This window comes from Monopterus albus, unplaced genomic scaffold, assembly GCF_001952655.1.
Source record: "Monopterus albus unplaced genomic scaffold, M_albus_1.0 scaffold125.1, whole genome shotgun sequence".
In the NCBI taxonomy this organism is placed as follows: Eukaryota; Metazoa; Chordata; class Actinopteri; order Synbranchiformes; family Synbranchidae; genus Monopterus; species Monopterus albus.
The window spans coordinates 552,478-567,989 of NW_018128005.1; the positions used below are offsets into that span (position 1 = coordinate 552,478).

Here is a 15,512-nt window from a genome sequence, read left to right on the forward strand (position 1 = left end):
TATATAATGGATCTGCAGTTTTGATGGTCAGTTCTATGGATTTATTGTTTACTTATAACCTGTGAGTAATCCTCACTTTTGCTCAGTATGAATACAAATTTCCACCCACTTTGATAACGGAGTAGGAAAGCACATGAGAGTCCACAGACAAAAGACCTCCACTACCACACCAGCACCGAGCAGAAAACAAAACCAATGAGCATTTAGCAGGTGCTACATCATGAAGCCCTCACCTCTCCTGCTCCATCCTCATCTTCATCGTCTCCTCCACTGACACCTGTGTCTCCTCTGACCTCCATTTGCTGGAGCCTTTACGATCAATCTTCTCCCCCGGTCGCTCGTCCTTTCGGTGCTTCCCGAACCTGGGAGGAAATAATAGGCTCGAATTATTAATGTCCATTGGTACATTGGGTGTGTTACTGTTTTTTTTTCTTTTGTATTTTATATAAGCTGCTGGTTTGGATTGAAAGTAGATGATAATTGGAAGACAAAGAAATCAAACTTTTTTCATACAGCGCTTTAAGAAACACAGACAATAAAAGACACTATGATCCCAGAGCCATGGGAAATAAATAAGTCTTGAGCAGTGACTTAAGGCCTGCCAGATCCGTGGCAGATCCTATATTAACAGGTAAACTGTTCCACAGTTTTGGGGCCATTACGGCAAAAGTGCCATCACCGCAGTGCTTGTTTCTAGCCCTTGGCGCCTCTAAAACTAACTGATTTGAGGACCTAATGGCTCTTACTAGCTTGCGCCACTGCAGGAGTTCACCAAGGCATAAAGGGGCCAGTCCATTAAACATCGTGTTGCCGATTCATTTCAGAGGCATTCTTTGCAACTCTTTTTGAACTTCTCCTTTCACCCCAGTGAAAGCGGTCTACATGTAAAATCCAGCTCCCTCCTGTTGCCTTTTCCAGGAACACTAACTATACCTTTAAGTGCCTAAAAAAGCCAGTGGAGAGACGCCAGAACAGGGCTTATGTGATCATGCTCAGCGGTGCTTTGAACCAGCTGGAGGTGAGAAAAGGAAGAGATCTGTGATCACAAAAACACCCAGTGGATACAGCTGAGCAGTCGATCAAGCCCTCAAACGAACCATTTGAAAAGTACTTCTCACAAGTTCAAACCCAATTCAGTTCATTTAAAGTTGGGAAGTGGTAATCGAACGAGGCGCAGGCGCGGCCCATCACAGTAATTATATTCATAGAGAGGGAGTGGCGCTTAACAAAACAGGAGCCATTGCAGAGATATTTCAGCATGATTGAGTCAGTATAAAGCCTCAGTCGGTTGAAGAAATGACTTTGGCACCGCACTCGCTTCCACAATGAACCTCTGTGATTATTCGCAAGGAAATTGGTCCGCCGAGAATATCTACGACTTCTAAAGAGACAACACTGAGAGCAACCAAAGAGGTGTGTGTGTGTGTGTGCGCGCGTGTGTATTTTAACGAAAGAGACAGAAGATGTTAAAGAAAAAAAATGAACATCTCCAACAAAAACTCAATGAATCAAACATTAGGACTGCAAACGAATACAAAGACAAGCTCAAGAGGTTTATGTTTGTGTGCGTGTGTGTGTGTGTGTGTGTGTGTGTGTGTGTGTGTGTGTGTGCAAGTGACTGAACAAAGAGACACAAAGTGAAGTGAAAAACAAAGGAAAGATACAAAGGAAGTGGAGAAAAGAGAAAGCGACAGGATCAAAAGCAAACCAAAGAGGTGAGAATCCCAAAAGTGAAGTGTGAGTGAATTTACGGAAGAGTGTAAATTTCCTAAATATGAGCCAGAGAGAAAAACAAGAATAAAGGAGGTTTGTGAATAATGTGCATGGGAAGCAATACAGAAGCAAGAGAAATGAAAACAAGAGAATTAAAGTAAATCAATGAGAAAAACACAGGAAAAAATAACAAAACCATTAAATGAATCAGCAGAGAAAGCCCAGTGGTGTGAGTGTGTAGGAGTGTGTGAAACCCTGGAAAAACAAAATGCTGCATGAGAAGAAAGGTGAAAATCAAAAAAATGAATGAAAGGGACAGTGAGAGAAAAACACAGAAAGCAAAAGGAAAGAACTGTGTAACACCAGGTGTGGAAAAACAAGTGAAGACACTATTTGTGTGTCAAACCCTGAATGAACGAAGACTGAGACAGAACTGGCACAGAATTTAAAAAAGAGTGAAAGAAAACAAGAAAATAAGAAGATGCAACGCAAGTGGAGCTCCGACTGGCCCTGACTCTCCACCACAAGCAGAAACAGTCCTGGTGGCCTAGTGAACAAAAGCCTGAAACACTGCAAAACCAAGGTCTGAGATCATAACATCCTTTGTCCAGCTCAGGTCTGGCATCATTGTTAACCCACACACAGATGCTGCCCAGGGCTGTAACGCCATGTGTGGGTTTCACAGAATATGAAAAGAAGACACTGGATGGCTAATGAAGAATCTGGTTGTGCATTATATCACAAGCTGGACACAGCTGAGAACATGGTAAACTGCATCGATAAACTATTTCACTGTTAAAGTAACTTTTAAAGAGGAGTTCTCCCGGAGCTTGAGCTATGCTGCATGTCGTCTCTGAGGTATCAAATTAAGACAATCAATGCCCACAAAGTACTTGGAACAAACACACTGAATACTATTTTGAAGAATACTTAATAATAACAAGAGCTAATTATGTTGTGGATGTTTCCCTCTGGCAACCAGTCAAGGTGCAGTTGATGTACACGTCTGTCCAGATGTCTCATCTATATATGTAGGGAAGACTTTGAAGGAAAGGAATGAAATATATTAGATGTAGAACTTCGAACATCTGATGGTAATTAAGTGAAGAAGGGATTCGTTTTATCCTGAGTAACTATACTCATTTGGGATGTTTCCTGGAAACAGCCATATCAATTTTCCCATTCTTTTTTCAAATTGTCATAACGAGTAGAAACCCACAGAGGACATTAGGTACAGATGCTGTGGAGTGTAAAAGACAAACTGAGATAGAAATGGGGAGGGGAAACCACAGCGGGGGCGGGGGGGCCTGGAGAATAAGGTCCATTACCTGATTAATTTAACTGTGGCCGTCTGAAAGAGTGACAGCTCGCCAGTAACGCTAACAGCAGGGGCGATCTGTCATGACGAGCGACGGTTGACAGTTTCTCTCTCCACACCACTAACTTTCATTAACAGCCCCTTAAAAATCAGCCTAATGCTCCTTGTGACACACACACACACACACACACACACACACAAACACAAGATTTATGACTGAATGGGAAAAGTTTGAAGAGGAGACAGAGCATCAACTATGACACCAGGGCAGTTTTCAGTTTGTATATTCCAGGCGTAGTTAGGCCCACTTCGTCTTATGAACCCGACGCCATCGATAAAGGGCTTTGACGGCTTCCTGTGGTTTGAAAAGACGACTTCAAAATGTCAAGAAGCATTTGGCTAATTTGATTCAGCAGAACCACACGTGCCACTCCTGTTAATGGCACAAAAAGTGAAAACAAGTCTTTGGTGGTGCTGTGGGCGGTTGACGGCAGCACGTGCAACCCCACTAAAATGTCAGTAAAGCTAACAAGTCTGTGAACAACAAAGTGAAACATTCAACATCAACTGAACAGCGTTTCTAAACTACGATTAACAACATGACAGCAGCCATGAAAATGTCAAGAAAGTGCAGAAATGTTGGTCCTACCACCATCCACCATTTTCAAAATTTTGACACCTAGTATTATAAAATCATGGCCACCTGTAGTTCTGCCATGAAATGTTCTTTAATGAAATATGAAACGTTGAAGCCGTTTCATGTGTTCCACCACAACTCTTCATCAATACGAGCTCTCGGGTTAGTTTGGAAGGTGCTGTGAGTTTTCCGCTGTAAACTCAGAAACACAACACGTTAAAAAGAGCAACTACAGACAAGCATGACAACAACTTCAACTGCTAAGTGCAAGACATCGCAATATGCTCTTAAGAATGCCAGAGGACCATGATTATTAGAAATGTAACTTGTCGAGGTCAGGGGAACAGAGCCTGATGCATGAACGTCCCTCCGTCCATGACAAGATCGCTCCTCACAAAAAATTCAGACTGAAAAAGTGAAAGTGTGAGATTCTTAGAAAACCCAACAGCAGACGTCTTCACAGTGCTTCTGCAGCGACACATGATGAAGATTGTCACAGTGTGAGCCTTTTCTAGGTCCAGCCTTGTTCACTTGTTCATCACGGGAACACAAACACACACACACACACACACACACACACACACACACACACACACACACACTAAAACCACTGCAAAATTAGCGCAGCCCTTGAATTTCTGGGCAGCGACCATCTTCGCTGATGCCAAGTTAACAGACTGGGTGTTGCTTCTGAGTCCCAGTGATGATCAGAGAGAGAGAGAGAGAGAGAGAGAGAGGGAAAAGGGAGGAAGAGAGAGAAGGAGAGATGGCTACAAGGTTGGCAGGCTGTTCTCTTGGCAGGGGTTGATGGTAATGAAGCTTTGATTGGGACTGAGTGTGAGGCCTTCGAGACATGAGAGGGTCAGGCAGCGGAGCTCTGTTGATCTCACACACCACACACACACTTCTACAGAGGTGTCCCATTCCCGATCCCCCCTAACATGCAAACACACATCGAAGTACAAGCACGCTGACACTCCTGCACCAAAAGCCTTCACTCATTCATTCACACACATGCTCTCTCTCTCTCTCTCTCACTCAAACACATGACACTCATCGGGAGCTCTTGACTCGCTGTAGAGCCACTCGGGGGAACCAACTTACTCACATCACATTTTATACGCTTTTAAAAAACAGTACAATTGTTCTCGACACATGCACCTTGTGTGGTTTGGGCCAACACACACATCTGCGTGCCGTTTCATCAGGACATGTTGACGTTGACACAAGAAAAGCAGGAAATTTCTGGCAACTTTTCCTGCAGCATTTAGAAACATGTTTGTTGCTAAGTGCTCACTTCTGTGATATTTGCTGAACTGTAGCTCCCTCATATCACCTGTCAATCAAGCAATGTGGGTGGTACCGAGATGCTTTTTCCTTTAGATTCTCAATTACTGCTGCGCTGAACTTCTGAATGTGATACTTAATATAATGTGATAAAGTATAAAATGGTGAAATAAAAACCCTTTTCTTGGCCTTTTCTAAAATGAAAAATGTTCCTGTACGGTGATCTACCTCAGTCTTGTTTACTGATGGGCTGAACATAGCTCACATCATTATTCTCTGCCAGTAAACACGGGGCTCGAATCAAACAGGCGGTCAGACGGTGTTTTCATGGAGGAGGTCCAACATGGTATGGCCTGTTGTGTGTGTATTTGGCTTAGAAAAACCCGCTGCATGTATCTGCAGTTTGTGCTCACTCAGTCCTCCCTCAACCATGTGAGTACAATGACTGACTGAGCTCCCTGCTAATCATTCCAGTTTGTCCACCTTGAATTGAGACTATTTTGTCAGGCTGCTATTTCCACAGTCATAAATAAACCTTTACACTGATATATGACAAAGTAAATTTGATCCACATGCATTTCAACACCTCACTGTTGAAATCTTCTTGCAGCTTGTCTGATATCTCTCTCTCTTCCCTTTAAAGGTACAGTATTAGACCTCTATTCGTCTCCAACACTCTTGTTTTGTTTTTCTTTCACTAGTCATGGCAGCCGACTCTATCTCCCTATCTTCCATCTTTTCTGCCTCCCTCTCCCTCCTGCAGACCTCATTACATTCCTCTGAACAGTCACTGTTTTGGAGACAGAAGAGGAAGTGTACAGACAATGCACTAGTAGGACGTGTCCACAGGCGAGACCATTTGTCTGTTTAGCTGTAAGGAATTTGTTTGACAGATGAAATTAATGACGTTACGTTCGTGAATGATTCTACTCAATGGCTGAATGAAGGGAACCGAGCAGTGATTGAGAGCCGTTTGACCAAATCTCACTCCCTGTGTTCTAAATACACTCCACTAAGACTGGGTAGCAAGCATCAGTGATCAAGCAGAACACGGCAGAGACTCAGAGAAATAAGGGGGGTTATTTTGAACAGCTCTATGGAAGGAACAGAGCCAGATCTTATGGCTCTGTTCAAAGACTCACTATTCCCATCACTAGATGAAATGGTGGAGGCAGCAGAGAAACAATAATTAACAGGAAAATGAACCACAAAGGTTAAGTTGTCTAGAAGTCTAATTAGGGTTTTCTCAGACTGTTTACATTGTGGTTGCACAGCTCAGGTCTGCCTCACTCAGACAGTCAGTGACTATTTTAGGTAAGTGTGGCAAAATGTGTCTGTTAAATATTATAGGTGGTTTGTATGTTAGCTGACATAGCAAGCGGGTAATTCAAGGGCCTTGTTCTTCACACAGAAGGTCAGCACAAAAACCTCACTCAATAAGGACGTATCAGCTGTTTACAGTAGATATTGATGAGAGTTTAGACACTGACACTGAACATAACTCAGTCGTCACATAAAGCTGCAGTGCTACTGAAAATATCCCTGCTGCACAATGCACAGCACTTACAACAGTGCTGCAGGTTCTGAACACAAGGCCTCACAGTTTGCATGTAGATTGTGTTTTTAAGTCTTCCTACTGCAGAGGACTGCACTTCCCTTCTTAGGCCACTGGAGTAAATTTTGAATCTGTACATTAAAGGAATATCTTCAAAATTGAAATAAAACTTATTAGTGTATAAGCTGTGAAGTGTTGTCTTGCTTGCGCCTCTGTAAAAACACTGTGCACCAAGCTGACTTGGTGAAAGGCAAGTTGACGGTTTTATTGGATTCACTCCCAAAGTAGTATTAGCTTTACCTGAACATGTCCCCGAGTCCCTTCAGCATGCCCTTCTTGGCTTTCCCCTTCTTGTCTTTGTCTTTCTTCTTCTCCTCTTTGGTGCGGTTGGTGCCGTTGACCAGGGGTTTCTCTGTGCTGGACAGTGGGGTCTGGTCGGCCACCGTGGACACAGAGTCTCTCCCGGATCGTGAACTCTCCTCTGTGTCCTCCTCCACTGTAGGGAGGAGAAGACAGAAAGAAAAAGAAGGAAACACAGAGGAGAATGGGGGGGAAATGCTTAACCAATGAGCATGTAATTATAAGTAGAAATGTAACACATATAAAAATCCATTAGCCACATAAATGAAAATCTTTGTCTCACAATGATGCAATTATGTCTCCTGAGCGCCAGAAGGAGCCTCATACAATCTAACTGCACATTAAAAGTAGTGGATGAGCTCTGCTCACAATGAGACGGTAATCTCTGGAGACTACTACACACTGATAAACTGATAGTACCACTATGACATGTTAATTTACAAATATATTCTACAAACATCATAGTTTGTAGGACAGATTACGAGGCTTGTTGATCTTGGAGTGTATGCATTTTGTATTGTGACACCTATGAAAATGACTCAAACGTTGTTTTGCATTCATATATTACTATTGTTATTGTTTTAATTTAATGACCTTGAAAGAAGGCAGCTTAATGTGTGACCAGTCTCCTGACAGGATGCCAGCCTATCATTCTCCTGACTCCTCCTTTCTCAGGTGCTTTATGACAGTACTTTATGATGCATTTGATATTCTGATTACAGTTCCAGTAGATATGAGATGCCATTGCCACAAGCAGTGATACACTCAGCTTCCAGGTACTGAGCATTAGTCAGAATGTTGTCATTCTCATGCACAAGTATGGAAGCTACATCAGGGATTTAGTGGCTCGCACTTCATCGGTTTCAGTTAGTGTGATTATTTAGTAACCCACGATGCAATGTCACTGAAGCCATCAAGGTAAAATGTCACATTTTGGACATGCTCCGTGAGTTATAAGGGGACAGAGGTTGAAGGATGTTGCTGAAGGACACTGACAGGACTCCTGTCCAGCTGCTGACAGATGTGACACCTGGACCGTGGTGGGAACAGAGAACACTCATTAAACACCGGCTGAACATGGAACACAAGATATCTTACATGTCTCCATCCCCTCATCATCCTCTTCTGTGGCTGGCGGGCGGTCGTAGGATTTGTCGATGGCTGCCCTGAAGCTCTCGTTGCAGCCACGCCCCCTGATGATACGGGGGCGAGGCCTGTGGAACGGGAGGTCCCCATTGAGAGTTACCTCGGCAACAGCCGTCTGGAGGCTCTCAAGAGAGCTGGACTTCTTTAGGCCGAGCGATGGTCCCACATCCTTTGTGGAAGAACCTGGTGAAAAGATAAAGACGCATGCACTGTAGGAAAATGAACAAACATTTCCCCAAACCTCGTCAAAGGCCCCATGGATATCTGATTTTAGCACTGCTCCTACTGACTGTGTAGCATCGAGAAAAAACAGCACTGTCTTAACTGCAGTGATCATTTTAAGCAAATAACAAGCCCCTTAAAAAGGCAGAAAATCTACAGCCACCTCATCCTAATTTGATCTTTCCATAACCTTAAACACTTAAAAACTTTTCCCCATCACATCTTAATAACATCCTATTAGTGCATAATAAATAGCAAACTGAGTCCAGAATCAATATGTACACCTTGAAATTGGTTGTAATTACAGCAGGGTAGCAATATCCAGGGATAAAGGATGATGTAGTGCAAGAGATTCCGCATTACTAAGGGAGTTACGATACAAGAGGATTTAACAGTATGATTTAAGAGGATGAAGTGAGAGGATGGCACCATTTTCTACAAATACTGACTAAGCAATGTGACACATATTTCACAACAAGCCACTTCCAGCCAATTCCAAAAGACAACAACTGTGGCCAAGTATGACCTCAGCGTCTTTCTACTTTGATTTCATGTAGGTGAGTACACTGTTGAGGACGATGCAATAAACGTTCACTGCAAAAGTCATTAAAACACACAGTAAGTGTGAGGACAGCAACTCAATATAGGTTTTGTAGGTTGTTTTTTTTTCTAATTGTAGCTCGGCATCTCTAGTTACAAGTAATAAAAAGGAATGACCTGCGCATTTCTCCAGAAATTTTCAATGTTGCTGCACAGTCCAACATATCTCGTTTCTTCTTTTTTATACAGAGGATGAAATCTCATCCTAAAAAAGTATTATTCCAAGCTTCTCTTATGCATGCCTGCCAAAATAGACTAGATGTGTAAAGATTACAATATGGCAAAAACATTGCACAACCAGTGTCGCCCATACGACTCCTGTGGCTGGCGAGCAAACTAATTCATAAAGCAGCTACAGTGTGTACTGATAATGACACAGACGCCTCCAGGAAGTGGTGTCCTCAGCAAGCAGATAAAAAATATGTTATTGGTAGAACATCTCTTATCAAGGAGTTAAGAAAACACACCTCTACAAGAACACACCTAGCCCTCAGAGGACAATAAGCAACTCTGACAGTAACACTCAATATTCAAAGCCGGATACTGTTTGTTTCACCAAGGAGGAAGCCGATCAATTCTGTGCACTTGTGTGTGTGTGCGTTTGTATCACATTAATTGTGTCTGACTACAAATTTCATTACAAGATATGGTTCTGAATGAAAATAACCATCAGCAAAATAGGAGAAACATGACAGTTTAATTAAACTAAGACTATTCGTACAGCAGCGCAGGCATAATTTCTGTTCTCATATGGCACTTTTCACAGGCTGAGAATGTGTAGGGTGAATAATAAATGCAGGAGGATCAGGTGAAGGAGTATGGAGGTAGATGGAAGAGTCCTAACCTCCTGGGTGGTGTCACTGTGTAGTAAAAAGGCTGCAAAATATACAAGGCCTGACGAATTTCCATGTGATGTCATGTGGGAGGAGACTGAATGAAAGACAGGGAAGGAAGGAGTAAGATGAAGTAATCAAACGGGCATTGATACGCATCTCAAAAGATTAAACAACTAATGCACCAAAGTAACATTAGCTAAAAGCCACGGCGCCCAGCTGTTTATGAAAATTTTGCATTTAAAATTTATCTATATGTAAAACTAGACATTTTAGAACAGGCTTTAGCAGATTTATATCGTCAGTAGGAACCACTGGGCTCAGGCCCTATTTCAGTCAGATCACATTTGCCTGTTTTTGTGATATCAACTTTTATTCCGAGCATAACATGCTTGGGTTTCTCAAGACAAGGGAAAATATTCATAAAATCAATAAGGGTAAAATCTATTTAAATTTATTCAAATGACCTGCCAAAGTTGTAGAATACTCTCAAATAGTTTGGAAAAAGACTTTTTTGCCAAATGCCTTGTTTACAGGGAGACTGACCAGAGAAGGAATAAAGGCAGAGAGACAGAAATCGAAATGGAAAATTGAATACATGCAGAGTGAACAAGCTGGTGGGCTGGCGGCCTCCCATTCATTCTCATCAGCCTGTCCTGTCCTCTTAACATCTCACTGAGAGCCGCGCCGATAGGCTTTTCATGTTGCACACCCACTTTATTTAAAGGTTTTGCTCACTGCCTTTCGCTAAAGTCACACTTCAGTGGCAGCCTTAAAAAAAAAAGAAGGATCATTTACACCGTGCTGCAGATCTGACAAATGGCATTTACTTTAAATGCCTTTTTTTTTTTTTAAACCTGACTATCAAATCTTGTTGTGTTCAGCGTGGCCAAAGGAGAGAACAGTTAGGGAATTTGGAAGAAAGTATTTAATAGAAGAAAAAACATTTCCAGTACTTTTTGAGGTAAAACTTATTAAACTGCGAATAACCAGGTCTGGTAACAAAGCACACACAAAGAATTTGACAGAAATTTAACAAGACAGTGAAATTGATTATTTTAAACCTGGCAAGCAGTCAGTCAGCTCTGAGTCGGTGTGTTTGGACAGAGTGACACTCGCGTTTATCTGCAGATAAACACTCCTGTCCTATGAAGCTTCGAAGCCTTACAATAACAAATACAGAGCGGTTATGTCGCAGCTGGTACAAGGAGAGGTCAGACTGGAGCTGACACCAGACTCAGCTGGAATTGGCAGCAGAAGAGTTATTGATTCAGTCTGCATAAAGGAAGTCAGCTCGTTTGATTTCGCTGCCTCTGTCATTTCTATACAGATCCTGCTCATTAAAAAGTTAATGAAGCTGGTTGTTTATTTAATAGCTAATGGTGAGTTCATAATGTACGAATGCACAATTAATGAAAGGAGGGTTGTGAAAGTCTCATTTAACTATGTGATATTCCCATAATATTATCAGATCATCAGAATTTTGTATGACTGAACTTGTGACTTGTTTGACCTATAGTAAACTCGACGTGACTCTCACCAGTAACTTGGGACTTGTTTGACACTTTAGGACTTGAGAGTTGCACATGTGTAACAAAAGCTAAAACCAAGACCTGTGACTGCTAACGCAATGTACGGGCATCCATCCTTTTTACCAGACATTTATTTTGGTAATATTTTTTGTTTTTCCAAAAATGAATATTGGTCAGTGTTACGTTGATCCTAACAGATCACTGCTTGACATTTGTGTCACTCTCCAGCTACTGAGCAACTAATATCTGCAACACATACCTAACCCCAGGTTATATTTCCTATGTCCCAGTATTAATATTAACAGATTACTAAAGTTAACTTACCAGGAAACCCACTTTGTCATAGGGATTTCAAAAGAAAACTTGACTAAAGTTCAGGACTGGGCTGCCAACAGTCCTGCACTGTCCGTCATCAGTGAAGTGTCCATATTGGACATGTGGCAGCAGCCTGTGTCAATAAAGCTCTGAGCCAATCACAGCCTAGAAGACGAGGGCTCCTACATCCTATCTCTCAGAGCTGTCACAGCTTTTGGGTTCGGCAGAATGGCTCTGTCTTGTAAATGGACCATGGAACATTTATACTCAGTGAAGAGTACAAATTAAAACAAAAAAAGTTGGATAAGTGACACCAGGGGAACAACAAAGTAAAAATAAACTCCAGACACTTAAAGAAACAGGGTGAAATCTATTAGTCCAAAACATTAAGGGAACTGAACAGGTATTAGCTTCCAACCTTTAGAAACACATTTCCCCCCCCTCAATGTTCACACTGCAAATACTGCCAAAAACATATAAATCAGTATCTGTATCCTACAATCCGCCAGTGTAGTGAGATATTAATGAAAAGGCAGATCACTCAGCAGATCAGTCAGACAAGAAAATGAGGTTTAAACGGTCTTTGATTTGCAGGGACGGCCAGGTGGTCATCAGCAGAAAGAAGCCCTCTGACCGCAAAATCACTAATTTACTCTAAGATTAATTATTGTATGGTAAGGACATTTTATAAAACAGACACTGCATGGATTACCTGGCAATTAACTATTGAGTCATAAATACCTAACACCCATAACAGTGCTGTAACAGGTAGTCGATTAAGCTATTAGTTGACCGACGGGGAATGAATCAGCAACGACGATAAGTAATTTAGTGCATAAAAATGCTGCACCTTTTTAGCCCTTAGTTTCTCTAATGTGAGGTTCTGCAGATTTTCTCTATGTCCTCTGTCAATGTGAACTAAATCCATTTCCCCCTGGGAACTTACAAAAGGATTTGGTTTTATTTTTTGGCATTTCACTGGAAAAATACTTTCTCCTATGCATTGTTGTAATGCAGGTATGAGAACTTTATGGATTAAGATAAATTGTTAATGTTTCCTGGGTGATTATGTAATAGTGCAGCTGACTCTTCTGCTGCCACCATTTGGCAGATATACCTTATAGAAACTGCAACGACCCCCACCTTGCCGACTCATGCTGTTATAACATAACAGAAAGTTGGATTCCATTTGCACTTTTCTACAGCACAATGTCTGACCCTCTTTTTATACTTTGCCTCAGTGTTAATTGTCTTCACACTTGACTGAGTGCCACTTCACAGTCATACATGCTACTATAACCTGCCCCAAGCGAGTTTCTCTCCTACACTAAACCTTTCTTCCAGCAGTGGGGTCCGTCTCTTTGTCCAAGCCACTGATTTCAGACAAGACAGTGAAAACACACGGGGCTTGACGGAGATGGATGACTCGCTGTCAGCTTGCTGCCTTAACCAAGGACAGAGTGCTTTCTGTACTCTCCGTCTCCTGGCGCGCACACACACGCAAAACAATTAGTGCTACGGTCGCATCTGAGGCAAAAGGGAGAAAACCTAATCTGTAGTCACCCCATTGCTTTCACAACCATGTTCAGCAGCGACCTCAAACTGCAAACTGCAGCGAAGAGCCCAAGTCTTTACTGTGTAGACTGAAAAATTTGTCTTGTCAAGAGCGAACAAAACAACAGAGAACACGACACAAGTGCATAAGGAGTAGGAACATAAACGAGGAGCAGGTGGCCAAAAAGAAAGCTTTGGTGAAAATTCAACAGGGAAGATCTCTTACTTCATATTCTACTTCTTCTACAGTGAGTTGATGTGGGCTGTTTGCTTTGGATCAGTCTACATCCCCACGCTGTCAATCTCCTTCCACCTTCACCTGATGTCACCAGTGATCTTTCTGCCTGTGTTTCTCAAGCCAATCAGTCACTGGCTGCTGTTCTATAAAGTCAGCTGCAATTCTGCCTGCTTGTCTTTCAGACCTACGATTGCACAACCCACCTCCTCCCCAACACCACCACAACCTCTATGATGTCCAGGGTCACAGTCCAAGACCTGCTCTAACTACCAGTCAGCTGCTCCACACCACCACCACTGTCTAGACTCTAGGGGATCATCCTGTCTTCCATCTTCATGTGGCTCTGCGCCTAATGAAGACGCAGGAGTCTAATCGTCAAAAAAATCTGTTCAGTAAATTTTGTTACTCACTTCCATTTGATCTTTTCTTATTGAATTTAGGTATGTAGATCAATACGTGCAGTTTACCGTCTGTCATTGTTGTTGTACAGTTACTGTCAAATCCTGCACCAGCGGCTCTCTACAGCCAGAGGCAGGCTGCACTTCATATAGTTTATGGCACAAAAACGTCTTGCCTCACCTCTGAAGTTCAAAAGGTTTCCCAAAGGTTTCATATTGTGTTGTTAAATAAGCAACAATTATGTTTATAGCTTATGACGTAACCAGCAAATATAGGAAACATGGAGAGTAAAGATAAAATGAAGGCATGCAGTATATGACATGTTAGACTTAAGATGGTTCTGACAGTGAAGTCATTGAAGATGTTAATGATGTAGAATTAAAAGTTTGTTTTCTGCATCAGTATTAAAACAAATTTAATGAACTGACTCAGCACTTTTCATCAACCAGACAGATGCTGAAGGCAAAGCATCCCCTAATTAAAACTGGGGGGGTGTTAATAATGTATATAATAAGGTAAATGTCCACAGCTCTACTTGCATCAGTACAACAACACAGTCATGTCAGACTCAGTACTTGCTTTTAGTTTCCCTTTTTAATAATAATAAAAAAAAAAAACACCCACTTTTTATTCACTACATAATTCCAGTTGGGGCTAATTTGCTGTTCATCACTGTTAAGTTACCGTCAGTGAAAGTCTGCACTTCTTGCACATTTCAAATTAACTCTTTGACTGAAAGTAGCTGAAAAGAAAAATGAAAGAGCAGGAAAGTAAATGTAAATAATCAGTAAAAGCAATGTTTGGTAGTGTTTGGAAATGCACATTGTTCTGAATTAACCATGTGAACCACTGAAATGATATGATTTAGAAATGAGTTCAGATAATAAAATATCAGAAAACAGTGGCTTCCATTATGAGTAAGCCAGATCCTGCAGGTGCTTTCGATTTGTCATAGGACTCAAACAACACTTCTACCCCTCAGTGCAGACCTTGGAAATACATTTTGGGAACAGAAAGTGATGGTTTTGAAGTAAAGTTTTCCTTTCTACCTGTCAGTACACCGGTCCTTACCTGTGCTGGTCTCGGGATGTGGGGTGAGGTTAATCTCGTCGGCTACTGTTAAAGGAAGGGGAAGGAAAGAGGGGAGGGGTACAAACATTTGGGGTTCAGTTAGTGCTCACAACATTCCACATGCAGCATCCAGGTAGTGCTGCAAACATCGCAAAGGCTTCATCTCAATTAGGATTGGATGCCATGCAAAACAAGAAGGCAAGGGGAGATGGGAAATGAAAAGTGGGTCTGAGGATAGCAATCAGGGTTGTTGTCATATCAACACGGCACAGAGCAGCAATCTGGTCAGGAAGATTAGATGTGATTATAGAGGGTGCGAGCAGAGAGACTGTTGCAGCCAAAGCAATCAGCAACAGTTTGAAGCCATTTCAAGGTGAATCAACAAAGAGAAGTTCTTGACTTTGGCAAGAGACGCACAGTCTGTTTTCATACAAAGAGGCAAAGAAGTGGAATATATTTAAATATGAGGAACATGTTTGAAACAGTGTTCCACGGCCAGGACAAAAACCGCATTGTTCCTCCTGAATCCGAGGTTCGACTATCGGTTGAATTCTCCTCTCCAGTACCTTGGCATAGACTTTCCTGGGGAGGCTGAGGAGTGTGATCCTCCTATAGTTGGAACACACCCTCTGGTCCCCCTTCTTAAAAAGAGGGACCACCACCCGGGTCTGCCAGTCCAGAGGCACTGTCCCCAACCGCCATGCGACATTGCAGAGGCGTGTCAACCAAGAC

The 15,512-nt window shown here is 42.1% G+C and overlaps 1 protein-coding gene across 1 annotated transcript in view; it reads right to left on the bottom strand.

The window, feature by feature from the left end:
- LOC109967086 (partitioning defective 3 homolog) overlaps positions 1–15,512 on the bottom strand; it is a 207,316-nt gene that overhangs the window by 56,524 nt on the left and 135,280 nt on the right. Inside the window, 4 exon segments of the mRNA XM_020612437.1 lie at positions 234–362; positions 6,811–7,006; positions 7,969–8,199; positions 14,781–14,825. Of these exon segments, the coding sequence (XP_020468093.1) occupies positions 234–362; positions 6,811–7,006; positions 7,969–8,199; positions 14,781–14,825 (601 nt within the window).